The sequence below is a fragment of the Grus americana genome, chromosome 6 (assembly GCF_028858705.1).
Source record: "Grus americana isolate bGruAme1 chromosome 6, bGruAme1.mat, whole genome shotgun sequence".
Classification (NCBI taxonomy): Eukaryota; Metazoa; Chordata; class Aves; order Gruiformes; family Gruidae; genus Grus; species Grus americana.
The window spans coordinates 34448733-34476661 of NC_072857.1; the positions used below are offsets into that span (position 1 = coordinate 34448733).

Here is a 27929-nt window from a genome sequence, read left to right on the forward strand (position 1 = left end):
GAGTTCTCACGGTGAATTTTATTTTGTAAGCAACAATATAAACATGTGAATAAGAACAGGCATCATTTGCAGGGCTGGCCTTTGATCCAGAGTACCCTGAATTTAGCAACCCTTCCAGAGCAGATGAGGGCGAACCTTCACCCGTGGCTCCAGAGGCTAGCCAAGGTGCAGTCCACCAAGACCTTTGTCATGGAAAGGCCAATGCTCGAGTATTTGCTATTACCAAATGTATGTGCAATCTCAGAATGTACCTCCCACCCCCCCCAGGTTAAAAAAAAAAAATCATACAGCTGCAAACCAGTAAAAAAAATTGCTTCCAGCTTATTGAGACTGAAATGGCCTGTTGGACTATAAACTGAAATATCATTCTAGAGATAACCAACTGGTCGTGACACAGAGTACTGTATTTACAACTCAAAAATATAACTGTTATATAGTTTTAATTTATAGCAAATTTAATACATTAGTGTTTACAAAAAAAATTCTGGACTCAACTGAAACAGTGTGCTGCTTAGCAAGTTCTTTTTCCTTCCTCTCACTTTTAATTAAGAGACCAGCAAGCTTAAGAGCTTTTTCCGTGATCCACGCACCACTTTTGATCACGACAGATGTTGAAAAAACGTTTCCTGCACCTCTAAAGTCTTGTTGCTTGGTACCTTCTATCACTCAAGCTGCACATTTCAAACCTTAAGCTGTCCTTTAACAAGTTCCATACACGGCTCATGAAAGCTACTCAGATACTAACCAGGGCACTGGCTAACGTTACAAACCAAAGAAATATCTTATCCGTATTACTAGCTCACACAACAGGAAAGAGGAAATATAACTACACATTCAATCTCTTATTTCTAACAGCAAAGCTGCGAACTCCATTGCTTAAAGTAAGATACTTCAGTAAGTGAAACAGTACCATACAGTTCAAGAAACATTTTTTTAAAAAACAAACATTTTAATAGTATAAAAAGTTGTTTACTGGTGTTTCTACTATAAAGCTTTGTTCCACAAATCAAAAGTGATAAAATATTAGATATGTTTACAGTGATAAGAGACTGCAGTGTAGACATTTCAGCTCACATTTTGCTGATCGCTTCAGTACAACACAGACTGTGACTGAACTGTGAATACACGTCTATGACACAGAGCAAACTGCAGACATGAAGTGCACACCTGAATATGGAAGTTTACCCACTGGCATGGCAACTTACTTTCTTCAGCCCTCCTCTTCCCCTCCAGAACACGTTGTAGGCAAAAACTGTATTCAGAAGCTAAGGCATATAACTATTTTGACTGCAGGAAAGCAACTCTTACTGAGGGAGTTGCATGGAGCTGGGGGGGGGAGAAAAAAAAAAAAAACAAAAACACACAAACACACCAGGGTAAATTCCAAAGTTACATGCCGACTATTTCTCCTTAGATAAAATGACATCTGCAAAAGTGAAAATGTACAAAAAATAAAAACTGTCAAATAAATAAAGAATACGGATGTTAATTAAACACATACATAAAGAAACAGATTGGCATACTGTATGCAGTATACGGTATATTCATAGAATCATGTGGGCTGGACAGCACTTAATAAGGAGTCACATGCTAAAGACATAACTCCTTGTCTCTCTCCTCCAAAAGATCTTATGGTTTCTGGATATCAAGTGCAACCTTTTACACTGATGCATAAATCTTGCATCATATTTCATCTTTGCCACATCTAGGATGCTTTTTTTTAAAAAAAAAAAAAAATCCAAACAGAAGTCCAAAAAGTTATAATGGTCTGAATCACAATTTTTGCAGCCCTGTCCATGCTACTTGGTCTCTTGGGTTTCCTACCAAATGAGATTTTGGTAATTTTACAGTATATCAAACTGTAGTTTTCCCCCAACAAAATGGGAGCCAATCATATGGACTCTTCCATACTCTAACTGGCATTTTCTACACTCCTGAACTGTAGGTAGGTATTATGCTGTAAGTGTGTTACACAAAGGCTGCTGAAACCATTGAAAGTGATGTAACGATAGTTAAGTGTCAAGTACGTCCGCTATAATACAGAATCAGGGTCTAGGTCTATCAAATGCTATATCCACATAACATTTTAAACCATGAAATATTTTATGCATTTTCCGTTTTTTTTTCTACAAATATTGTTGCAAACTTGCTGTTAATTGTGTCACAAGGTTCGCATTCCTAATTCTCCAAGGATTTTTAATTCAACTGTTTAACAACCATATCTACGCTAGGTACACTTAAAGTAGACATTGAAATTTCAAGTAAAATGAACTGTAGCCACATCTACTGGACTCAATACACGTCCCGACATCTAGATTTACTTTGATAAGTTATACAAATACATAATACATTCTTAAATAATGAAGACCCACAATATTAACTTGTGAATCTTCCCACGTTATAAAACCACTTTTACAGGAATGTTTATCCACCTGTATTACTGTTTTAGTCTGCAGTGTCTCTTGCTTTCCTGTTTCCACAGATTACTGTACCAGTTCTTAGGCTTTGGCTATTGAAATCTCTTATTTGAATGAGGCAACGCTGGTTATTAAGGCTGGTTTTTTTTTTTTTCTCTCGTGAAGTTTCATTCTTTACTATGACACCGTTTTCCAGAGCAGAATGACTATCTTGTGTCTTCAGGTTCTGTTTTTATGACCTTCCTTTCTATGTTGTTAAAAGCCGAATGAGGAAAATCCTTTAAAATACCAAGGCCTTCTGCATTAAGAAAAGAAAAAGAAAACAAGATGTTAAAAAGACTGCTTGGAAACAAATAGATTCTGTTCTTAATTCAAGAGAAAGGTCCGTGAACCATATGGATACTAACAGTTGAAGCAATAAATTCTGCCTCCTCCTACCGGGCTTTAACCCAGCTGGGTTAGAATCACCTCAGCTACATCACAGTGATGACAGAGTAATCGCCACAGATTTACTTCCATTCTCTCCGGGAGCAGGGCTTAGTGGAGATGCACTCTTCACTTGCATTTTGAAAGGGAACTGGTAAAAATCCCCAACTAGAAATTTCACTGAATTATCTCTGGGATTGGGACAAACTGTAAAAAAGGTGAGCTAAGATTGTGATATACCGAAGAGGAAGATGCAAGAATCCGTCCAGTCTTCAAAACAACTACTTTTGCATCCTGTCTTACAAATAACCCACTGCATCTTCCAAAGTCAGATGGGATTTTATTATCATTCCTAAAGTTGTGAGAGTCTCAAGAATTCTTGGCTTTATCTCAGTGCACCGAGTATTAAACCCATATCACCCATATAGATCTCTCAAAGGGTTCTTGCTGTCTTCTATCAAACTCAGAATGAGTTTCTCCCAATGCCAGAAGTACATGACAAGATTACCAGCGAGCAGAAGTCAGTGAATGGGTAACCCCGTTCAAAAGACACACTGCATTATTTGGTTCAGAGTACGGGAACAGTGTTAGGTCTTTATAATCCAGAACAAAAAGCCTTTTTATAAAAAAGTGATTCCTTTATATAGAATGAAGCCATGTTCTAATCAAACTGCCTTACAATGACAGCAACGTAAGTATTTAACAGCAGCAGTTTGGGTCAATACTGCTCTCTGAGGACAGACACATGCTACAACCTGCTTATCTGAACCTAGTTACTGCATCTTCTAAGCTTTTCCCAAATATCATTCAATCTAATTCTAGATCAGCAAGTACTATTCCACTCCAAGTTTTGTCCAAAGCCTTGATTAAAAGGTTACACGCAAAGCATGCCAGGCTGAGTTATGAGCTTCTTCACTCAGAGACATCATGTATTAGTAAGTGCATCACAGGCTTTTAAGACATGCTGGGTAATTTACAAGGGACAGCACTAACCCGAGGACTGGGACTTTGCCTCACCACTGGGGTAAAGCCGGATCAAATCACCACACAGAGGTTTTCCAACATGCTGCTCTCCATCAAGTGAAATGTGCTGCAACTGTCCTCTTGGCAGATTTGACATTCGGAGATTCAGCGGTCTTTCACCTGGAATTTGTTCACAGTGAAACACTGAGGCATTAAAAGCAAAGCAATATTAAGAAACAGGTAGAGACTTAAAGACATACTATAATTCTATCAGCGAAAGTATATCCTAAACTCCAGCGGCTCAGGGAAGATTTCTAGCAAAACAAGGCTTATGTAAATACACTATTCCACAGGCACTGATAGGAAGGCACACTCAGCCATACAAAAAAACCCCAAAACAACAACTCTTTCTGCTCAAAAAAATCCTTTGAGATCTTAAAAATTCCCGTTCCCACTGCACGATCCCTTTGAGAGCCTAAAAATTCTCACTCCCACTGCACAGTGGATAAAGGGTATAAAGAAAACTTGCACTTTTAAGAACAGCTGGATCCACACGCATTATTCTTACTGTATACTTGTGTACCACGTTGCTTGACCAATATACACAAATGAAAACCTATGTTTTAATGCTTACTTATATCGATTCCCTTACTTTCTCCCTCTACTGCTTCTCTTCCCCCCCCCCTTAAACAAACGTTCTTAAAAAAACAAATACAAGAACTTCTGGTCGTATTTCTTGTGTTTATAACATTTTGTCTCATTTCACAACAGTAAAAAAAAGAAATCCAAACAGCAAGTGCTAAAACAAAACAAACACTCCTAAAATTAATTCAAGCTAAGGAATAGTCAGTTGGTAAATCAAAGAGATAACCACAAAACTGTAAGCTTTTTGAAGAATAACAAGCTACTAAGACGACCATTAGAAGCTGCTTAGAACTCAGTAATTTACATAGCCAGCTCCTCTGGTTCTGTTCCTAGACTACACAAACAGGTAAACAAAAGGGGTACCAACTACATTATCTGCTCTACTTTCACTTTCCACCAAGCAAGAACACAAATGAAATGCAAGATTCTGCTCTGTTTTCAATACTTAGGATAAAGCCAGAACCAAGTTCTGCCCTCGATAATAGTAGCGCGCCCTACCTTCTGCCCTCCCCACGTTATCCATAGGGAAAGCAGTTTGCCCGTATACATTAGAGTAACAGAGCAGAATCTGACTGTACATCTGATTGCATTATTTAGACTGTAAGCACCTCAGGGCAGAGATCTTGTCTTGTCCATTCAGCGCTCAATGCTCTGTTGGTGCTATACCAGATAAATAACACCACTGACAAAGGTTGCATAATATCAAGTGCATTTGCTGGCAGCAATGCCATGCCTGGAAGCTACCGTACCTTGTCCATCAGCATTATCTAATGACATGCCGTTGGGGCTGTGCTCCTCTGAGTTTTGCCTGTAACACCCTGTGGAAAGACGTCTCTCTAATGCAGCCTGGTTGCAAAGAAACTCCATCTGTTTTGCCATCACCTTTTCCGACTACAAATAAAGCAAAAAAAAATTTCTCTCTATATACATACATATAGCGAGTCAAAACACAGGGAAAAAAACAATATCAGATGATAAGACTAACAGCCTAGACATAGGTTTTTGTTGACTCATATGTACAGATGTGTGCTTTACAGTTTCTTCAAAACTACCAAGCAAACAAAATATTTTTGCACCCATAAAGATTTTCATACTGTATATCTGAGTCACTTAAGAATACTTAAAATGCAAGCTGCTGTAGTTCATCCACCCAGCAATGCAACATTAAATTCTGTTCTTTGAAAACACACAAAAATCACTTTCTGCACTATAGGACTGTAGGTTAAAGTGTAGGTTACGTGAAGAGAATATCAAGAAAAGCAAAAAATGTCTTAATTATCCAGTTAGCTCTGTTCAAATATATGCCTTCACAAAGTATTCCAAGAGCAATGGCAACATCTGCTAAAAACTTATGCCAAGATTTCACCAGACATCTTGGAATCTTTATTTTAGGAAACAGCACTACACAAGCTTAAAAATCTGCCATTCCGAAAGTGTAGGATGACAGTATGTTTGTGGGGGATAAAGGTGTGAAATGTCTGTCTAGAAGAAGAACAAGACCTATACACCTCTAGAGAGTGAAATTAAACAATGCAGTGCAATGTGGGAGGAAATGGCGTCTCAATGTTTGTCATTGACTTTAATGCCAAGAGAATTCTAACTTTGAATATAATCTTGTTCTTGAAAATGTAAATAAGCATCTTGCAAAAATAAAAAGAAAATCACAAGTCAAGAAAGTTGATTTAGAAGAGCCACGATGAACATAAGAACAGAAAGCGTACAAACTTAACATCTACAATTGATAGGAAAACATTCACTTCTCTTGCAGGTAATGCCATAATTGTTTCAACTAATACAGAGGCCTATTAATTGCAGAGCACTTAACTTTTATTGGGAGATGGCAAAAGCCCTGACTTCCTACAAAAGTCTGCTTACTCAGTACAGTTCAACAATTCACAAACCCAATGACAGCATAACAGACCAGCAAAATCTGAGCTTCTCCAGCACAGCGATGACCCTGACAGCAGGGTAATGGCACGACCGGTATTTCCTTACTCTGGCTTAGAGCTCATCAGGTTCTGCAGAAGAACACTGACACCTCAAGCTTGGCCTTGGGAGGTAGGTAAAAAGAAACTACTTTCAAGCATGCTTTAACTTTGCTATTCTGTCACTGCTGTTACAACTTTTGAACTGTAAAATAATTTTTAAAAAGAATAAACCACTTCTCACTCATGCCATCTTTGTTGTTTAATTGGGATAAACTCAGAATTTTAAACTGCAACGATGCTTCTCATCACCACAGAAAATACACTGAAGCTTAAAATAAACGTCTAGTCCATTGTTATGTAGTAGTGACCAACGAAAACTTTAAAGCGTATACAAGATGAAAATAAGCTTGCAAAAATCAAGTTCACTTAATCATTAGGTGACATCAGAACACGTAGCATAATTGCTTTTTGATGTACCACAATGAAGGGATTTCTATGACTGTACACTACTTTGCAATAGAAGAAGGTAAAAGACAGGGTAACACATCTAGTCTCAGTAAACAGGAGTGTAACTCCTAAATGTAATCTTACGTGAAAATTCGGTGATTACATTTGCCCAAATCAGCTATACAAAATAAATTTGTTGCAACTTAGCATGAAATCCCTCCTTGGCAACAACTGGCAGTAGGAGATGCATATTTTGCCTCAAGGCTGGAATACACTACAGTAAAGACAAAGAAAGAATCGGAAACCTGTCTTCATTTATAAAAAAGCTTTCGGGATACTTGAAAACCCGGCACTTCTACCAGGCTAGATGTTATTTAGAAAGGCAATTTATCCTCTCAGACCCAGAGGTTCGCTATTTCCTAAATATATTGGCCTTTCTTCTTACAAGAAATGTGAGAACTGAAGACTTCAAGATCGCCTACTCTATTCCTCTAGACTCAGTAACTTGAACTTTCTATTTATAGCTAATAATGCAAGTAACACAGCACATACTGTACCAATAGTACCCTACTTGCTCCCAACAGGCAATCACATATTTTCAAGCCTACTACACTAGATAGACCTTACCTCCTTGGAACTAACAAGGGTAAAGCTGTAGCACTGTGTCAGAACAGTGTCACAAGGTAAACCCAAATTAAGAGTGATGCAATCACAGCTAAGCAAGGTAGCCTTTGAAAACTGACAGTAATTACTTTAGTCATCAAAACAATACATCAAAATCAATGTACAGAGACACGGCCTGTATTATTCAGTGTAGTGTAGCTGGTTTACCTGGGAATTAAGAGCTGTTGAGTCTTCACTCTTTCCTTTAGCCAAAGCAAGAGGCATTTTGTCTTGCTGATAGAGTGTCTGGACTGTGTCCTGGAAATCAGGATAACCATCCTATAGAGCATACGAAGAAACCAAACACCAAGAGGAACATATTACTGATTTTTCTTCATCCTCTCTGTATATTCAAAAGTAAAAACAAACAAACAACACATTCCTGAACTTCTGTGAAAATTCTAGACTGCAATTTACACGTTCGTGCTACCCACTTCACTTAAGTTTGTGCCTAAAACACACACAGCCCCTCTACAACTGCTATGTATCTAAAGTGGCATACACAGACAATCATATCTCATCTCTCACAGTTTCAGGTGAATCCAGACTACTGTTGTCACTGACATTAAACTAGTTTACGTTCAGCTTTGCCAGGCAAATTTAGGCCCATGGTTTCTGTCACTCATTACATACAGCAGCTTTGGAGATTCTTAAGAAATCGAGTTTAGATGTAGTCAAGAAACTGAGCAGCTGGATATACTAACCTTGAGAAAGTAAGCAAAGCCTCCTGAAATTCAACATATTTCACACAGAACCTATACTAGTATCACAAAATGAAATATCACCATTTTCAAAGTAGGGTAGCAGAGACTTCATATACTATGGGAAATCATGGTTCAATAATTCTTTCAGTCTCAAATGCTTATGACATGCAAATCTCTTTTGCAGCTTGCATATGTACCAATAAAGCAAATAAAGTTCCTGTGAAAGCCTGCCAGACTCCATTAAAATAAATTAATCATCGAAGCAAAGGTTCGAGATGAGAAATTTATCCTGCTCGGCATTATAAGAGGGAAAGCTCATGTAAAATAGAGGAACATCCAGAAATGTTTACAAAATCACAGTATAGGTGACTCTTAAATATGTGAGAGGAAGCTAGAGATCTTCAGACAGACCCAAACCTGAAAACAATGACATCTGTCACCGAGGATCCGCAGACCCAGGTATCAAAAGTACACCAAATTAGGTCTATTTTCCTTGTGGATTCTAGAGGCACATCCACGTAAATAATAACATTTTTGACAATGGCTGGACAAATGGCTTACAGCCCAAGAACAAGAAAAGCGATCTTTCAGGAAAAACCACAGGGGAAGGACTGCAAGGTCCATGCTGTTGGCAGGTTGCCCGCTGGCCTGCAGAGCGGTGGCCAGACCCACGCCAGGTGGCCAGGCCCTCGGTGCAACGTTATGCCAAGAAAGCTATTCCCTATGCGCAGGGAAAAAAAGAAAAACCACTATCTGTCTGAACACTGCATATTGCTTTTATCCACCCAACATACTCCCTCAGGGAAAAAATAAACATGATAGGTATGCAAAATTTCATAACCAGGTAAATCGCCACAAAACCTCATCCTCTAGAAATAAAGGCTTTGCAGTACATTTCCATGCACTGACCATTTTATAGTCAGACCTGAATTTGTTTGGGAGAGGAGAACGATTATGTGTAGGAAGATGAAAAACTGAATACACAAAAGCCTATCACTCAGGATCCTATTTTTGCAACAAAACAGGTAACACAGCTCTTAATAACGTATCTGTGATCACTTGCCAACACAAAACCAACGGCTGTTTCCTAAAAGCGGGGCGGGCTGCCCATCACCGTGACTGTCACCCGTCAGTCACGCAGACAACTCTCGGATGATGATGCAGATCTGGATCACCTTCCCGGAGCCCTTCCCCACCGCTGGCTGTTCTGCTCTCCTCCCCGCTGCCCCGTGGGTAAGGGCTGAGGAGGAGCAGGCTGGGCCAGGCACGACCTGCTCTGCACGGGGTTTGCCTGCAGGTTCCTTTTCCCTCCGCGGTCAGGAGGGCCCGGGCAAGCAGTGCAGCGTTTCTGTTTTGCCATGCTGCTGCTCAGTTGTTTTTCAAGCAGCTTCGTGCAGCAGATGTTCTCAGTCCCACATGTGCTTTTTCGCTCCCTCTAATGACATTTTTCCTATGCAAACAGTAGCTTCTACTGCTTTTGCTGTTTTTGTGAAAAACACAAATCCCACACTTCGACTGGTTTTCTTTTCAACCTTCTCAGCAATGGTGGAGGTGGGCCTTTTCTCTCCTCTCCTCTCCCTCCACCCATACGCACCAAGGGAAGACAAGATGCTTCCTCGCAGCCTCTGCTCAGGTCTTCCTGCCTGTGCCCCCCGACTCCCACTGAGCTTTGTGAAATTAGCTTTCGCAATCTCTCCCCACCCCTCTCGTTCAGCTGAACGGAGACAGTGACACACAGAACAATTCCTTTATACCACAGACAGCAAGAATATTTTTAAACCTCTCTTTCTTTGCTCTCTTGGCTGTTTGCGCTGACTCTAAAGGGGAACCTCGTCAACCCCAATGCAAAGCAGCAGCGATGAGTAGCCTCTCCCTCCGTGACTTCTGCGTGATAGACCTGTGACTTGTTTTGCTTTCTAAGCTGGTGCCACAACAGCTCATTGCTTTGAGCGGCGCTGGTACTGAGTCATGGAAGATGACAAAATAAGGGGTGCCCCCGCCCCGCAACACCTATGTGGGAATAATCCTTGCTCTGCAGGAGGCTGCGCCGTTTCCATCCTGATTCGCCTGGCCTGCTCTTTGTCCAGAGCCGATTTAGGAACTACAACCCCTTTTTTATCATCTGCTTCCAAATCCCAACTCGCTCCATTCCCTTTTTCACTCCCTCCACACCTTTAGTCTGTCATTTGCCTGGAATTTTTTCCCTTCTCCTCTCTACACTTCACTCCCACAGCTCGCCCACCCACTCTACGAATAAGAGGGGGAGAGCTCACAGGGGAAGAGAAAGGCTTTTACAGGTAATTTGATGTAATTCACGGCATATTGTTTCTTTGTAATGCTCGTGTGAGGTTCATATTCACGAAGAGGATAAATTGACAATGGTGGCTGTACCCCGGCAGCGCGCAGCTTGCAGCTTGCACACACAGCTCTGCTCAAGGGTGACCTTCAGAGTCTCTCTGGAGGTTTTTTTTAAGTGTTGTTATATTTCAGGAAATTAACTTACCTTTTTTTTTTTTTTTAAGTAATCTTTTACACTATGCAAACAGGGTATGAAGCCTTTACAAATTCAAGCACTAGTATTTTAGACCACGCTTTGCAGAGATAATAATGACTAATGGGTAAAGGAATGGTGAATCAAAACAGAATGGTGCCTTAAAACAGAAAGGCAAAATGACCTTTACTAAAAAAAAGAAAAAGAGCTAGTTACAACAACAACAACCAAAAAAGGCACCCATGTTCAGATCCTCTGCACAATATTAGCATGATAGTGAGCTAACAGAGCCACAATGAAGCATTACAACTTTAAAAACAGAATAAGGAATTCTTAATCAGAACAGAAGGAAAAATCTGCAGCATTTGCTACCATTTTCCTTTTTACTTTCACCTTTCTAAAAACAAACACCCCTCCTAAATCCCCAAACATCCTACTAAAAAGGACCTTTTTTCTTTTTTTTTTTTCAAATGCAAGCCCCAAGAACCCAAAAAAACTACATGTAAAGTGGTCTACTGTGTAATACTGCCTCTTTTTTTTATTTCTTTGAAGAAAAGTCCATGATTTACAGTGTACCTCAGAACTATAATGCACTGATGTAATGGTTTACTCCTTAGAAGACTCCTGATTTTGTAAGGAAAAAGATATCTATGCTGATAACATCACTGGTCATTTCATAATTAATAATGCTATGCTATCAAATGAAAGATTATTTCCTTTAAATTAACTTTCAGTTTCTTACTTTGGGAAAAAAATATTTCTGAAATAGTTATTTGTACAGTTAGGACATGAAATTTTCACAAGCATTTTAAAATATGACTGGTAGCTTTAGATAAAAAGAAAACCAAGCAAACATCCTTTCTCAGAATTACTGAGCTAAAAAGTGTCTAGAGAAAGCAGGCCTTCCAGACTCTTAAGACTTCACCACGCAGAAAATAAGAGCACACACATCCCCTAAGGCTCCAAATTTCCTGCTCTTCAAAAAAACCCAAAGTTTCAGCCTGTGTTTTTTAGGATTTTAATTTTACTTTTTCTTTCAATGCCGATCCTGTGGGGAAAAAAGCACCTCCCTTGCAGCATGTCATTTTTGATACTTGCTCATCATAAATTACTACTGAATGAAGGAAAAACTTCCTAATGCTGAAATCTAATAGTCAGTGAAATATTATTTCAAGCAGAGGAACACCAGCTCTTATAAATTAAGACTAGACTGGACAAAAGAGGGGACACTCAAGTAATCATCCTGCAAAACGCTGGTCAAGGCAGATAATGATGAAGGTAGACAAAAATCATTTAATGCAGCTTTTCCCTGCTCTTTTTTGTGGGTCAAAGAACATGCATAGGTCAAAGCAAATCCTAACACATGTAAATGACATTACTGACTTACCAAAGCTACCAGTAAATCCTCAATGCACATGTATATTTTGTATTACATGAACTCAAACTACAACTGTACACAGACTGATGGAACAATAAATAAAAAATATTAACTTCTCTATATGTATTCATAATTGCCTTTTCAAAACTAACTGCTCTCACCAGGATTTGCCTCCCAGGAAAAGCCCTTGTACAGGTGACAAAGCACCGCACTACTGAAAAAATGAAAGCCTTACATTCGGTGCATCACTTATCACAGACCGAGTTACGTATGAGAAACATGTTCCACAAGATGTTGAAACTTTCCTCTACAGTTAAACAATATATCACATATCTGTGTCACATAGAAATCTAGCTCAGGCCTAGCTTACATTCTAACGCACATTTAACCTACGCTTTTTGAAGTAGACAGTACAATAAACCCCCCCCCCAAACACTAAGGATGAATTAGATACTGTTTCACTGTTACACGGGTAATTTGTTTGAAAAAATACATTAAAAAAGAAGATCTGCTGTTCTTATGAGGTATATAGGTATACATACTTATAATCTAAAAAAAAAAAAATTGAAAAATGTTAAGTGACTTTTTGAAAGGCCTCAAATTTACTTTCCAGCAGTAGTAACCGGGGGGGGGGGGGGGGGGGGGAGGTAAACTACATATATGTTGCTCCTGCACTCCTAACAAGAAACTCACAGCATCTCCCTAAGCAACATCTTGTGCAGGTGTATACATCAGCCATGTATACATGTGCTTTTTACACAAAAACAATTATAAAAACTGTAAATTAATATCTACAGGCACAACCATTTGCATTGACACAGCTGTTGAGGGATATTAGTTGTTTAACAGAAATAAGTAGGTTTTAATTAGAATAAATTACTTAGGGATATAATAGAGTGTGATTTGTGCTGTTTGCTCAGCTTTACTTAGCATGAGCGGCAAGATTTGCTGAAGCCTTTAGGCTGCGATAGAGGTATTTTTCTCAGTAATTTTCCTAGTAGTTTTCCTAACAGCTAGTACAGTGCTGTGTTTAGTCTTTTAGTACGGGAAAGTATTTTCATATCACACTAATGTCTTGGTAGTGTTTTTCCAAGTCTGGGACTTGTCAGTTCTCCATGTTCCACCAGCAAAGGCAGGTGCACAAGGAGTGCAAACCAGAAGATAAGGAGGCTACAACCTTCGGGGAAAACTGCGGAAACTGGAAGTCGACAAGATAAGAGCCTGCCTGCCTGGACACAGAAGAATCATCCAATTAGATGTTAGAAGACCCCAGACCAAAAATCACCACTGGACTAAAGGACGCGTGGACAGCGTGTGAGTGGTGGGCGTATGGGACCCATGGGTGTAATTGCCCCGGGATTTCTTTGATCTGGGTCCCTCCCTTTGGAAGCACCCAGTCTGAGCTGATCCCACTGCTGCACCTTTCAATTAAATCAATTATTTTATAAAATCCAATGCCTGAGACTCTGCTGCAGGAAACCTAGGGTCGAGCCTGAAGAAGGAGGAAATGCACCTAAAAGCGTGCGTGTGTGTGACACCATCAATGGTGTGTGAATGCTCGGGCAGCAGCTACTCCTTTAACACAGCTTTTAGTTAGCTTTTGACTTTTCAGTAGGAACAGTTTTATAATTTATAGCGTAGTCAGAGACGGCTAGTATTCCGCCATCAATCCTTACCCAGAGCTCTGCATCCTGGACATGATCAAAAGCTGACTCAAGCAAATTAAGAAAACCCCACCTCACACTGACTTAAAAGCAGGAGGCCCTACGGGAAGACATTTCCTATAGCGCTTGAGCTTATTCCACCACAGGAAGTCAGTCAGTCCCATTCCTCCCCCTCCTACTCATTCAGAGTGCAAAACACAGAGTAACTTTACCATAAAGCAAATCCTACTCTTTACCCCTGCTCCTACAGGTTTCTCCATCAAGCATTTACATTTGCAGAGATGGTGATGTTCTCCCCCTCTCTCTCTCACACCCATCAACTGTCTGTCAAATGTTTTCCTGACAAATTTCCTTAAGACAGATCCCTTCAAAACAAAAGTGAATTTTTGCATGCATAGGTCAAAATGCAGGAGTCACAATACCGTACCTCTATCTTGATCCTCTTTGGTGACAGCTCATCCCGTTCTCCACATTTAGATCTGGAAGAGAAGACACATACACCATCAGTAAACAGCGCATTAACCCTCACCATCAGAAATAATCATGAAAAACAGAGTCAAGAAAAAAAAAAAATCAGGCAAGAACAAGTGAGATGCACAGAAAAAGCCTCCAATTCACTTGGACTTGGCAGTAAGTGTCACTCAAGTGCCTTGTGCCGATTTCAAAAGTGTCAACAGACTCACGTGCTCTTCTTCCAAACAGAAAGGAAAGCTACCTGAGCACAGGGAATTACAGAAATGCCTTTGGCATTGCTCCCCCAGAATGGCTGTATGTTTATATTAACCACTATGGAAGAAAGGGGAGCAAAGGAAAACCATAAAAAGCTCCAAGTAGTGTAGGAAAATGTACTTTGAGAGGATATTGCATTGTACATGAGGGAGCTAACGTTTAAAAACAATATATAGAAAGTATCAAGACTTTCAATCATATTTATTAATTCTAAAGTTTTAATCCTATTTAAAAGCGGATAAGCCTTTGTTCCTTTTTCATCAGGGCAGTTCATTTAACAGAACAGTAACAACTGAAATTAGGACTCAGCTTCAGTTCTTTTAGAGCAAGTTTGTAAGCTACTCCCTATGACCTTATCTCTTCCGTGCCCTGGAAGCTACCAAGCCAAATCTGTATATGGAAAAAAATAACTGATACATTAAGCAGCTTTGGCTACTCTGCCTATTGCCATTAACCTTGAAATACACAAATGCCTCAAATACTCGAAATGCCAGCCTCTCAGATGCCTCTCAGTACACACTGTCATCCCAAAATCTGGAAAACTAGAGAGCAAGTAAAAAGGTAATTCAAGACAGCTACATCTTAGCAGTTTAAAAGCTTTATGACTTAAATAGCATTTTCCCACCCTCCTCAGAAGAGCACTTTGCCAGCTAAAGAGCAGGAAGAAAGTGTCTCTAGTGCTTCAAAAGAAATGCTATCAGACTGATTAGTTCCCTGGAAGTAAAGGTCCTTTGAGTTAATTAAAACCTTACTTGGTGTTCCTGTAAGTATACTTGTACGTAACTTCTCGAGAGATTTGCCGAGCTAGTGCGAAGAGTTCATCTCTCCTGGTCAACAATGCGTTATCTTTTACACACAGCTGAGCGGCTGCTTCATTAACTGTTAGCTGGAAATTAAACACAAAAACAGGGATTCATGATTTAGCATACTTTCACCCATTGTGCTTGTAAAAGTACCTGTTCTTCTGACATAATAAAAAATTTCAATGGCAAGTAAAATTACCTATAATCGTATACTAAACCCTGGAGGGTTTCTTCAATTTATTTGTACCCTTACCAAGCCAGGTAAGCCTCTGGGAAGAGAAAAGATATAAATGTAGTTGGTGCATTTAATGTCCTTTAAAGTAAAACATTATTGTAAGGCACTCTGAATGTGCACTGCTTGTGCCTCATCCCAGCATTAATTAAATCTCAGTATAAAACAGTAGCTCAGAACGTTCACAGTGTTTGGTTCCCAAAGCCTGGTTTACAGGGAATACTATTTTTATAAACGCAATATGCCCAGGACTTGGGAGAAAAAAAAAAAAAAAAGAAAAGAAAAAAAAAAAAAGCCCTGACAGTGTGGGTACAGATGGCTTTCCCTGGTGAATACAGCATAAATTCTGTAGAAGGTGATGGTTTAAGAAATGATTAAACTTTTTTTAGCTGTGTTTCTCACCCTCATGTTTGTGAAGACTATCTTCAGACATGAATCAAATGTAACTTGTTTCAAGGATGTTTTCCTGAGCCTGCCGGGACACATTCCTAGTGCCTCTGCTGCTGGCAATAGTTTCATAGAGAGAGGGGAAAAAAAAAAGCCTTAAGTTAAGGCTCAAAACAGTTTCGCAATGCTCTTCAGAAGCCTATAGGAAGTGGTGATACTGTCGTGACTTACACCAGCTTAGCAATAGTGCTGTCCAAAAAGCCTACAATCAACAGCACAGACAGCAAAGTTATTAATGCAAGGAGAGACACCGAACCCAAGATGTTGGAGATTCCCTGCTCCTTCCACAGTAAGCAGGGGCTGAAGAGACTTTTTTCACTTCTTCCTCAGCTGAAGAACAGCCAGTACTTGTAATGAGGCACAACAGCAAGAGGCCAACACAATACTACAGGTGCTTTTTTTCCAAAGCGCCCACAACTCTTCCACTCTTTATTTCTGGAAATTAAGCTGCTTTGAACAGGCTTGGCTTCTCACAAACGAGCACAGCCTAAGCTTTGCTGCTAATGTCAACAATATGTTCTGCATGTCTCAGGCTAGTGAATATTACAAAGCAGCTCGGTTTTCCACAGCACAGTCAGCATATTCATGCTGTGCCATCCCCGTGCCCTGACCTGGCAGCTCAACGAAGGGCCGCAGTTCAGCCACGATGTGGCTGAGGACGGGCAGGACCGCACACGTGCGACATCAGACACCAAAACCGCTGCTCATACAAGAAGCGCTTTTCATGGAAGCTAACGGAAGGTGAAGCTGCGGACAGACCAGCAGGTCTGCAGTTAAATGGCGTCTCTTGGGAGCAGGCTAAGAAACTTGCTCCTTTACTCTGCTGTCTACCACACTGCGGAACATTACTTGTGAATTATATCACAGAGGCCAGTAACTCGCCCGAAATGCCGCACGCTCCATCCCCAAAGGATAGAAGCTGTCATAAGACATGAACACACAACCATGCTGTCCTTTGTCGCAGTACTTGATGTCATCCACATTAGAAAAAAAAAAAAATTTTGCCTAATGTGACACTTGTTCTCCAGGGAGGTTGAAAAAACACTTATCAGAAGAGCCGAGATTCTCTCACCAGCCTGTGCCCATGCAGTATTTCTAGTAAAACCTCACACCGAACTGCTGTTCCCAGTATTTCATAAGCATTTTTTCCTGTGTTTAACATAAAAGGCTTTGATCCGAGTAGGACATTTCCTGCGATACCTGAATGCTAATCAGAGCGTAAACATGTCTTTAACAGGCAAACTAGGTATGTTGCCTGATCCTTTTGTCTCTGTACAGACACACACACACACACAAAAAAAAAAAATCTCAGAGATGTACAAGGGTGGGAAGTTTAGGTATAATCTGTGAAACATCTCTAGGTTATTAGGTGCCTACAATACAACATACTAAAATAACAAACTATTACCCCTTAGTCAGGAACAGTTGCTCTACAATGTCTATCTTTTCAGAAAAAACATGGGGCGGGGGGGGGGGGGGGAAGGATACAAAAATAAATGATTAATACAACATTGATGAAAAGAATTACCATTCAAAGCAGGCATTAATTTCTGGAACAGTGATAGCTATTACTTTGCAGAGGATGAATAACATGGCTAATGCTTACAAAATGATTTGAGATGTTTTTTATCCCTCAATAAAGTGTTGAAAGGTTGCAAAGAGCTGAAGACTGAAAATGCTTTGGGTAGTTGTAGGCAAATGCTGTTTATCCTAATATATGAGAAAAGCCAAATGTTTGTTTGTTTGTTTTGCTTGGTTTCTTTTTTCAAGTCACATCCAGACTTACTGAAGTGCATCATGGCTTCCTGCCTTTTCAGGAGGCATAATACTGCAGATAGAAAGCATTGCATGCCTAAAAATAAAGATTTTGTTTGCTGAAAGCCTTAATGATCGACATACCCATACAGGCTCCACGGAGAGGGATGGGTATATTCCCATCTGATGGGGTTCATAGATTCCCCCACTAAAAACCACGTAATTAAATACCAAGCCCTACTGTTTTGGTGAGTCAGCAAAAGAAAAGGAAGACAAGCTCGACAAAAATTTTTACTTGCATTTCTTATTCCTGTTTCTCACACTAGTAAACAGGGTTGGGTGTTTGGGGGTTTTTTTTCTTGTTTTTATAGGTACCTAGAAAAGCACTGAAATACTAACATGCAAATTACAAATCTGACTCAAGCACGCATGGGTCACTGAGTTCGAGGGCATGCCTTGTATTCATCCCTCCTCCAGTCCAACTTTATGTTTAAAGTGCTCTCCCCGCTTGAAAAGCTGTGCAATACCAAGACAATGGGATGGATTAAGGACAGTACGTTTATTAGTTCTGGGACATCTTTGAAAGATTCTGCATCAGATTTTATGCTGAGTGCCTCACACAGATAATCCTACCGATAGCACACACACTTCCACAGCAGCGCAGTGTCTGCAGCTCCCACTGGCCTCTAAGGGTTGCTCAAGCCCTGAGACACTCCAGTGTTCGTACTGAAACAGAGAATATTCTCACTAATTCACCACTAATAATTCCATCAAGTTTGAGTTTAATTTGCATGCAACTCCACTCTGCTTGAGGAGTCAGAGATACCCTGATCTTTACATTAAGAAGCTAACCACCACTTAAGCTTTTTAAATTCATAGTGAAGTTTATTCAGCTGTTCATTGCCAGCTGCAAGGAGAAACCTTGAACTGCAAGGCAGAATGACAGCCTTGGAATGTATTAACACGTGCAGAAACAGTCTCTGGACAAGCAGAAACTTACCTCCCTGGTTGTTCAAGGTCCTTCCTTCCGAGCAGCAAATTGTTTAAGCCATCAAAACCAAAAATCCACTAAAGTTGAGTTTACAAAAGGCAAACTCTGGTTTAGTAGATTTTAAAACAAAAAAAAATGGTCTCATTGGTACTATTTGTATATTTTCTGCTTTAAAATGGAAATTGAGAGAAAACTGTTCAAGACAAAACTTTGTGAAATCCGGCCTCTTTAAGCAAACAGTAAACCAATTATGAGCAAATTCTTCTTGCTTGCATGTGTGCAGTTCCCATCAAGTTCAGCGAGGCCCCACATGCGTAAGTGAGGCATAAGTCAACCACATACTCCTTTGATCTTGTGCCCTTAGTCATAATAGCGATAGAAATATTTCCTAAAGCCAAACCATGCTCTCATTCCATTTTTAAACATGGTTTTACAATGATGTAGTAAAGATCTGTAGTGCAGTACTAAAAAAAATTAACAAGGCAGAGCAGTCATCCTTTCTTCCAGTTCTTTGCTACCCTGCTCCTTCAAACTACCACCCCACTATCCACTCCTCTGGCTTCGCAGAGTCGCTCCTGAGCCTGACGCAAAAACTGCCCCCGGCGCCCACCTCCCATTACGCTGCTGGATGCCAGGAAATTATCCTACAAGAAGTCTACCCAGATTTCAGAGTATTTTCTGCAGCTGCTATCCCAGAGAGAGACTGCGAAAGCGCACAGGCTGCGCCCATTGCACACCTTGACTGCCTCCATCCTCGGGGGGGGGGAACCCCCTTTCTCCAAATCCTGACTCTGCAGCAACGTACACAGGGCGTCTATCTACACAACTGATTCTTTCAAATCCTGCCTCCAACTCATAAGCAACTTGTTCTGTTACGGGAGAGACTTCCACAAGGTCAGGGAGGTAAGACGAGATCTGTTCTTGCACAGTGGAGGAATTCATAGATTATAGGTGGTCGACATAAAGCCACAAAGCACGTAAGTGAAAGCTGTACAACTAAAACCGTGTGGTAGAAATGCGGCTGACTACTGACAAGTTCCCTTGGAAGCGTTTCCCCAGCCTGTAGTAAAAGCCCTAGTCAAGTCACTGCTGGTGATGTGCAGTTGCCTTCTAAATGTAAATACATAAACAAAAATGTAAAGAAATACGCCTTGTTTCCTTCTGCCCTTCTACTCAGAAGCCTAAAGAGAACCTAGCCTTACACTATGGATCACACACCTACAAAACTTCTTCTTGAAGCAAAAAAAGGCTAAAGCCAGTACAGTTTTTTTGGCACTCCTGTAACACAAACATTGCCTTTCCTTTTGGGAGCTAAGCCTTACATGCCAAATTTTAAATCCAACTGAAGTTTTGCAATCACTGTTAACTGTGAAAATGCTGATGCGGCATTCCTATCAACAGCGTTTTGGCACTGTTTTGAATTAATGTTTGTTCTCCTCTTGTACTGTACTTTGGCACTAGGGAACTATTCCCCACACAGACACACCTATTGCATTACAACACATGCAGCGTGAGCCTCAAGAATGCCAGAAGAGAAGTGAAGGAGGCCCGCATGGGCTTTTAAGGACAAGAGGGAACAGATGCTATGCAGGTATTAAAGGACAAACCTTCAAATTACAGCCACCCATCAATATTGGAGATGGTCCTTTCCCTTCCTCCTCACATAGTCTGCACTTCACTTGATGAGCTTAGGACAACTGTGCCCAAAAAAACCCCACAGGTTGTATAATTAAGCTTCATCCCAATTCAAACACAAAAAAAATCCCACCCCACTGGGCTTAGGGACCTCATCAGCAGAATCCTTTTAACCTCAAGGGCACAAGCTACAGAGCAGGGTCTCGAGGTGAGGGAAGACAGCAGAGCATCGTAACCAAGCCAGGTGATCCTGTTACCAGACACAAGTGATTTTAGTTACTAATCTTCCAAATAACCAGTCTACTCAAAGCCTCAAGGGAATATGAATACAGGACTGCTTTGAAAACGTGCCGACTGCCTAGAATCCCAAGGGCCATGCTCAGTGCAATACTGGTTTGCTATTTCAGTGCCAAACTGTTTAAACCCCCTGTCTGACAGGCCGCACCAATGACCGAGCAGTCTGATGACACCAAGCTGAAGTCATCAGTGCACCCACCCACCCACCCAAGGCAGCGTACTTCTGCACCCAAGACTTCTATCGCAGGGCAAGACTGCCTAGGGCTCCTGTAGGACACACAACTCCCGTCACCCAGTGAGAAGTGCCCGTACAGAAAGCGTACCCTGTGAACAGCATCTCCTAAAAAGTGTAGGAATAGGGGAGGAAGCCCACTGTCGCTCAAGGGATTTTACCTCGTGGAGGGTGAGATGCTTGCCATCCTTTCTTTTCGAGTCAAATCTGCCATATATTGCACTGTACTTCCTGATCTCCTCCTCTTTGTGAGGGTCCTCGTCGCTCATTTCAAAGATGTGACCAATCATCTTTGCCAGTTTCTTATTTGTTTTCAGTAACTCCTTGACTTCATTGGAGTCACTTTTGGGCAGGGAGGGAACCATACGTTCGACGCATTCAGCAACTGACAGAGCAGCGGCAGCATCCAGGGTCTCACTGTTTTCCTTTGGTGAAGCTGGAGAGCCAAGGTCAGCTGGGGAAAGACTGTGCTCGCTCTCTGTGGTGTGGTGTCCTTGCCAGAGTCTCGGTTCACTGCCGCTCTGCAGCGATAAGTTCCCCACCACATCGGATTTGCTTGTTCCCACGCTCTGCACGCACGTCGTGGCAGCGCATTTTGGGATCTTCAGGTGAGGCTCTCTGGTGCTGCTGTTCCTTTCGTAACTGCTGCAGGAGATTCCCAGCCACGCAGGAGATCCTTCCGGCAGCTTATATATTGGAATGCTGCTGACCGGTAAGGAGGTGAGAGGCTGGTTAAAAAGACCAGGGTTTGTGACCCAGTCCCTCAAAGCCTTCTGCAGCCTTCGGACATGAAGCGGCTTGCTAGCCATGCCTACCAGAGCCATTATCTCCAAAAACTCCTCTTCGCCCGCTTCACAAAGCTGCTGGACATCATCGCCACCCTGCTGAATGAAGGCATCGAAGTAGAATAAGAGATTTGCTTTTTGTAGTATTCGATACAGCTGCAATTCCCCAAGGGTTCTGGGTAGAGCTGACGCCATCACGGATGACAGAACCTGCGAACAGTAAAAACAGAGAGAAGGTGAGCACCAGAACGCCGATGCCCAGATGCAGTCCCCCCACTGCCCATCCTTCCATAAGACTGTCAACTCGGAGGACAGGATTTCCTTCTCTCAATATAAGAGCACGTATGGAAATGAAAAAAGGGGCGATAGCTCTATTTTTTCACTAGTTAGCTTAATGGAAACATTTGTGAAAAAACAAATCAGCAGATAGTTGCAATGCACCTACAAAAAAGATGATTCAAACATGAAGCCAGCTTGTTTTCAGCATTCCCACTTCATGTTTGTTCCCAAGAATGTCATTCAATATTGCTCACTGCTTCTACTTGACTCTCTTTTATATCTTCAGATCAAAATGATCGCAAAACACTCCGAAGAATTACTGACTACTTGATACCCTGAAGAAAAAAAAAAAAAAAAAGCTCATCAGTATAGATTCTTCTTAATTCTCAAATCATTTCCCCCCATAGCAGTGTGGAGGGCTCTAAGAGGAAAGCAAGAAGAAAGGAGCACATCACAGAACCTGAGGATTAACGAAGCTGGATCAGTAAAAGGGTGTTTCAGAACCAAGTATTTCTAGTTTTTGCCATTCCACATAAAAGAAGATTTAATGCCTCTGCTGATCCTAATTATGGCAACATCTGCAGACAAAGCAAAAACAACCAATGGATTCCAACACGTCTAGTGTTAAAACGTTATTTTTAATTCACCTGCTCGTTCCATTTGCTAATGGGCCTGCATGTCATTGATACTTATGAAATACCATTCAGCAATACAGCAACTGCGCTCTAAGGGCTCCCAACAGACAAACTGCAGCAGTATTCGACCCTCACGGCTGCAAAAAAACCATTTGCACAAGTTTCAACTTCATAAAACCCGTTATCCACAGTTATCCTGCAAATAATAAACTCTTCAGAGAATTCTAAGATCTCTCACACACCCCTCTTCACTCTACGATGGCTCTCACAACTACAAGCGGATAATTTCCGGTATTACTGTATTAAGCTAAACCACCAATCAATAAGGTCTAAAGCATTTAATTTATAGTTGGTTGGGAAAGTAACAGGAGTAAAACATGGAGCTGGTCTGCTAACATTACTCTGGCTCTACTATCACATTGCACTTTAAAACACACACAGTAGTAACCTAAAAATCAGCACTTAAGGAACAATTTGCACACACTGCAGGGAAACTGTTTTAATAGTGTGCAACCTCCCTCCCCCCAAAACTCCGATGCAAGAATATATTGTATGCTTAGGGGCATTGGGAGACTGGTAATCAAAAGTAAAACTAAGGCAGAAATTATTTTTACAATATGCACTTTTGCATATTGTTTTTTTTACAATAGGCAGGTTTTCTTGAGCAACTCAAAATAAATGTACAGATGTAACAAACGGAACTCAACTTCTACTCAGGAGGCATCTGAAAGATCAGGCTTTTGCTACAGAACTTTGATTAAACTCTACTAGAGAAAAATAAAATTAAGGAGGCCAACAGAAACTTCACAGAAATGTACGTGGCAGCAACAGGATACCTACAAACAATCTCTTCAGGAAGAAGAGCCCTGGAAAAAAAAATAAAAATAATAATACGATAACGAAAACCAAAACCACCAGCTGCATGTATCATTCTTTGCACGCTGGTATTTGTGGAACAGAATGGACAGCAATAGCCGCTCAGACCTGAGCGGCCTCCTCAAGGAGCTGCTGGTGAGCTCAAGGGCTAACAGACCCCACGCTTTGGAACTCAGGGTGAAAGTGGAAACACTTAAGAGCTACGTATTTTAGAAATACAGTTTAGCTTTCAAAAACAATAGTCAATTGCAGAAAAAACAACCGAGTACTGTCTATACTCAAAGATGTGAGCAGCAACAAGGAAAATGAGGATAATCACTTAAGATAATCCTTTAAATGGTACATAATTCAGTATTTTAAAAAATTGTCATTACTTCACAGAAGTTCTTAGAAAAATCCTCCCATTCCATACAAACTTTGACAAGACAAACAAAACTAACATCTTATGGTTTAGTGGCATTTCAGTACACTGCTCCTACCCTCCCATTTCAAATTATGTTGACCTTCTACCATCAATACTATAAATTAACTTATATAACTGTTACAAGAATACCCGTTTGCTCTGAAAGTCATCCATCTTAGCACAAAATCTACATAAATCCACATAAACGGACTTTGTGCAGAGAGTTAAATTGAATCTTGCGAGGACAGTGGCTGTGAAATTACACACAGCCCAGGAGCTCCAGGCAAGGCACGGAGCTCATTTTTCCAGCCCACAGGCTGGAAGAGCAGCAACAGTCCATGAGCTGCCTTTACCCAGAGGCTTCTAATCAACAAATCTCCCCATGACAGATAAAACTGGATTAATATGTACTATGGAGGCGTCAGTAGTGAGTCCACAGTTCAGGCTGCATTGCGATTTGCATTTAAAGCAAGACTGAAATCCCTTTGTTTTGTGCTTTAAAGACCAATTCTGTTTTCCAAATTTAGTACAGTAACTCCTGAGAGGGCCGTGCAAATTTTCCATTTAAGATCGCTACCAATTTCTGCACAGAAGACATTTTCACACACTCCTCCTTTTGACCTCTTTTCTCCTCTCATTAAACTGAGTTCCTCCTCAACGACATCCCAAGTATTTCTAAACTTTTACCAGGGAAAAGTTCCCTCCCCTTTGCAAGACAACCTCACCATGCTCCAGCTAACACTGCTTTTCCAGACATTACCGGTCCGCTCCACTGGTTCAGCTCAGCTCACAGCCTACAAAGCCAAGAAAGCAGGTAAGCTAGTCGACCCAGAGGAGAACATGAGGCTTAGGAAGAGGACAAGCAGCAAATAAGGTTTGCTGGGAAAGCAGCGCAGCAGTGCCCGAATCAGAAGAGACCATTAACCCAAAGGACACACAGCTTCGGTGTTGCTGCCTGGCTCTGCTCACCTACCCGGCCACGGCAAAGCCTCAGCACACCCACTCGAGTCTCAGCACCACACATCTTTCAGGTGACCTTTAAACTGCATCGAAGAGACCTAAAGTACTGCTTTCCCCCACCGTTGTTCTCGTTTCTTAGTGCAGGAGGGACCATGCTTTTGGGACAAAGGGTGAGCATGAGAAGGGGTTACACAACGAGAAGACACAGGGCGAGCTCGCAGCCAGGAGACTGGCGTATGCTCCTCACCGGGGAGCGCACCTCGGGTAAGACCCCGGGGCACCACCTGTGTTCCCCCTCTTCCGCAGCCTGCTCAATAAGTCTTAGGCTTTCTAATCTGCATTCCCAAACAAACCCGGCTCAGGGTAACAGCCTGGTAACATCCTCAGGCAAACCCTAAGAAGCTAAACAGAACGATCTGCTGCCTTAGGAGCGAGCAAGCAGATCTTCTAAGGTATGGCCAACTGCAAACCCTTCTACAGCAAAAGGCGGGAAGGGGAAGCTGGCATGGGAAGGTCTGCAGGAATAAATGAATGCAGCGATGGCAGTTGAGCTGCTACTTCTCCCCCTTCTTTGTTCATCGTCCATACCAGTAAGGAGTGTGGGAACACACAGGAAAGAGTGGCTGTCTTCCACACTTTTCACATATAGAACAAACAAAGAAGGTAGGAAATTCCCCGTAACAGAAAAAGCTGTTTAAAATATATGCAAGGTTGCATACTGTTATAGCCACAGAAGAACCAGGAAATCACAAGTTAGATTTTTGCAACCCGCAACCATGCATTCTCATTTTCCACATTACCTCATTCACATCCACAGCCTATCTATCACCCCAGGCACCATGCCCTCCTCTCCAAAGGCTAGATGTCACCTTAACTCTGACCACAAACATAACTCCTAGGAAAAAGGAAAACAAAAACCACAGAGACACCACACAGCATCACTAAATATTTGTAAACAATCAGTGCAGGAATCACAACCTATTCCTGCAACCGGCTCCCGCTATCAAGACAACTGGCAGTGGCAGCCCAGCACAACATCTTTAACCACGGGAAAACACCCGTTTCTTCCCGTCCCGCCTGGTCCGAGTTCAAAGCTGCACATTTCCCGGAGGTGGCAGGAAGATACGCGGCAGCAGCAAGCAGGTGGTCGATGTGGGTGAAGTACTGGGAGAAGGAAAACTCGGGAGTTGTGGGATGTCGGCACAGGGCAAGGACTCTGCTAGCAGTTTTCCTGCTTTTTAAGGTTGTGCTAGAAGTAAAGAGCAATTGAGCAACCCTAACCGATTTTTAGAGATTTTCATTTCAGGTGAATTATATTTGAGCTGTCACCAATTAAATTAGGAATACGCACAAGGAGAAAGTGCGAAACATCACATTCCTGTATTTTAGGCAAAAGTGATTATTTCATAATATATCTTGATCACTTTGGGCGTTTTGAAAAGTCTCTGAAGACAAACCGGATTTGGATGTGAGAGCTGGCTGCTTTGCATATTCATTACATTTCTGCAGCGCTTCCAAAGGACTTTTAGCAGGAGAAGAAAATTACATGTAGCTGCAGAAGCGAGACTTAGCAAATTAAATAGTCTTGTCTAGCTCTGAGATGTGCCAAAACACAACCTATTAAGTGACTTTCACATTCAAATACAGATGCGTACCTCACCGCTACTAATAAGAAACTTGAAACGTGCAAAAAAATACCGCGTAAGGATAAATAAATAGGAAAAAAAAAAAAAAAAAGCCCGAATACTTCACGGTTCCCCCCCCGCTCGGTGCCGGCGTCCCACCCGAGTCCGGCCCGGGGAGCGTTACCTACCGCCCCGGCATGCCAGCCGGGACCCGGCCGCCGGCCCCGGGCAGGCCTCGGCAAGGAGCCGACGCACAGGAGAGCGACAGGCGGGCAGGGGGCCCCGCGGTCCCGACACCAAGTTCGCAGCCGCCGAGCGCGCTGACAGGAACAGCCCCGGGCCGGGGCCCGGCACCCCTCGACAGGCAGCGGCCGCCCGCTGGAAGCCTCCCCGGGGGCCGACTTCTCCGTGAAGGCTGCACCGAGGGGCGCGGGTGCCCGGGCGGCGGACAGGCGGGGCGGTCTCCCCCTCAGTCCGGTCCGGTCCGGTGCGGCCCGGCCGGCGGCGCCCGGAGCCACCGGGCCCGGACAACCCGTCACGTCCCACCAACGGCCGCGGGCGGAGGGAGGGGGTGAACTGAACCACTGCGCGGGGGACGGCGGGGGGAGAGGCCGCGGAGGGGCACGGCATCGCACTGCCTGGGGAGGGAGGGAGGCAGGCCGGTACCACAGCGCCGCCCCCCCCCCCCCCGGTACCCCCGCGCAGAGCCGGCAGCCCGCTGCCGGGGCGCCGCCCCCACCCGTCCCGTCTCATCCGTCCCGCCCCGCCGCCCCCGCCCCGCGGCCCCCCCCGCGGCAGCAGACACGGCAGGGACGTTTCTGTACTTTCCGCCCACTCCCCGTCCCCCCCCCGCGCCGGATTGCTCCGGGAATCACCCACGCACGACCCGCCCGCTCCTTCCGGCCGTCCTCCGCTGGGCCGGGACCGGGCTGCCCCAGCTCCCCGGCCCCGCACCCCCCCCCGGCCGTCCCGCACGTACTCTGCAGTAGGCTGCCGCCGCCGGCTGCCCGGGGCTTCCCTCGATGCCGTCCCGGCGCCGCAGACTCAGCCCCGCCGAAGTTCCTGCCAGCGCCCCCCCCGCCTGCGCGCCGCCGGCCCAGGCTCCTCCTTTCCCATCGACGGGGCGGGTGGGCGAGCCGGTCCCCGCCACCGCCTCGCTGCCGCCGGGGGGGCCGCGCGGCCGCCCCGCGCAGCTCGCCTCGTCGCGGCCGCGCCTGCCGTGCGCGGAGGCCGAGCGGGCGGGCGGCGGGAGGGAGCGGCCTGCGGCACCCCCGCCCCCCCCCCGGGCCCCGGCCCCGCCGCCGGCCCCCGCCCCGCACACACACCGCCCCCCCCCCCCCGCCCCGCCCGGTCACATGGGGAGATCCCGCGCGCGCTCCGCCGCCCGCCCACGCGCGGCCGCCGCGTGACGCAGCGCCTGGCGGGGGCCGCCGCCGCGCGGGGGCGAGACCGACACCGGCAGCGCGCCCCGCCGCGGCCGAGCAGCACCGGGCCGGCTCCGCGCTGGGGTCCGGCCTCG

The 27929-nt window shown here is 43.3% G+C and overlaps 1 protein-coding gene across 8 annotated transcripts; it reads right to left on the bottom strand.

The window, feature by feature from the left end:
• On the bottom strand, positions 1 to 27668 carry NAB1 (NGFI-A binding protein 1). Of its 8 annotated transcripts, none has more exons than XM_054830108.1 (9): positions 27390 to 27664; positions 22078 to 22246; positions 21009 to 21842; positions 15208 to 15341; positions 14154 to 14205; positions 7658 to 7768; positions 5201 to 5342; positions 3837 to 3986; positions 1 to 2715 (listed from the first exon to the last, which is right to left on the bottom strand). In XM_054830108.1, exons 3-9 carry the CDS (start codon positions 21825 to 21827, stop codon positions 2624 to 2626), a joined length of 1500 nt encoding a protein of 499 aa, XP_054686083.1. In that variant the 5' UTR covers positions 21828 to 21842; positions 22078 to 22246; positions 27390 to 27664; the 3' UTR covers positions 1 to 2623. The 8 variants fall into 8 exon arrangements, with proteins under 8 accessions (XP_054686083.1, XP_054686085.1, XP_054686087.1 ...); XM_054830110.1 differs by having other exon boundaries at positions 22074 to 22246; XM_054830112.1 differs by lacking the exon at positions 27390 to 27664 and adding an exon at positions 26599 to 27024.
• Between the last annotated feature and the right edge of the window lie 261 nt (positions 27669 to 27929).

Bases quoted from the DNA above. Each gene is read 5' to 3' on its own strand.
- NAB1 (XM_054830108.1), bottom strand. From the start codon at position 21,827: ATGGCGTCAGCTCTACCCAGAACCCTTGGGGAATTGCAGCTGTATCGA. The intron at 15,342-21,008 runs GTAAAATCCCTT...TTTAATTTCCAG, and splicing joins AGCATCTCACCCTCCACGAG to CTAACAGTTAATGAAGCAGC. The intron at 5,343-7,657 runs GTAAACCAGCTA...CTTTATTTGTAG, and splicing joins CAACAGCTCTTAATTCCCAG to TCGGAAAAGGTGATGGCAAA.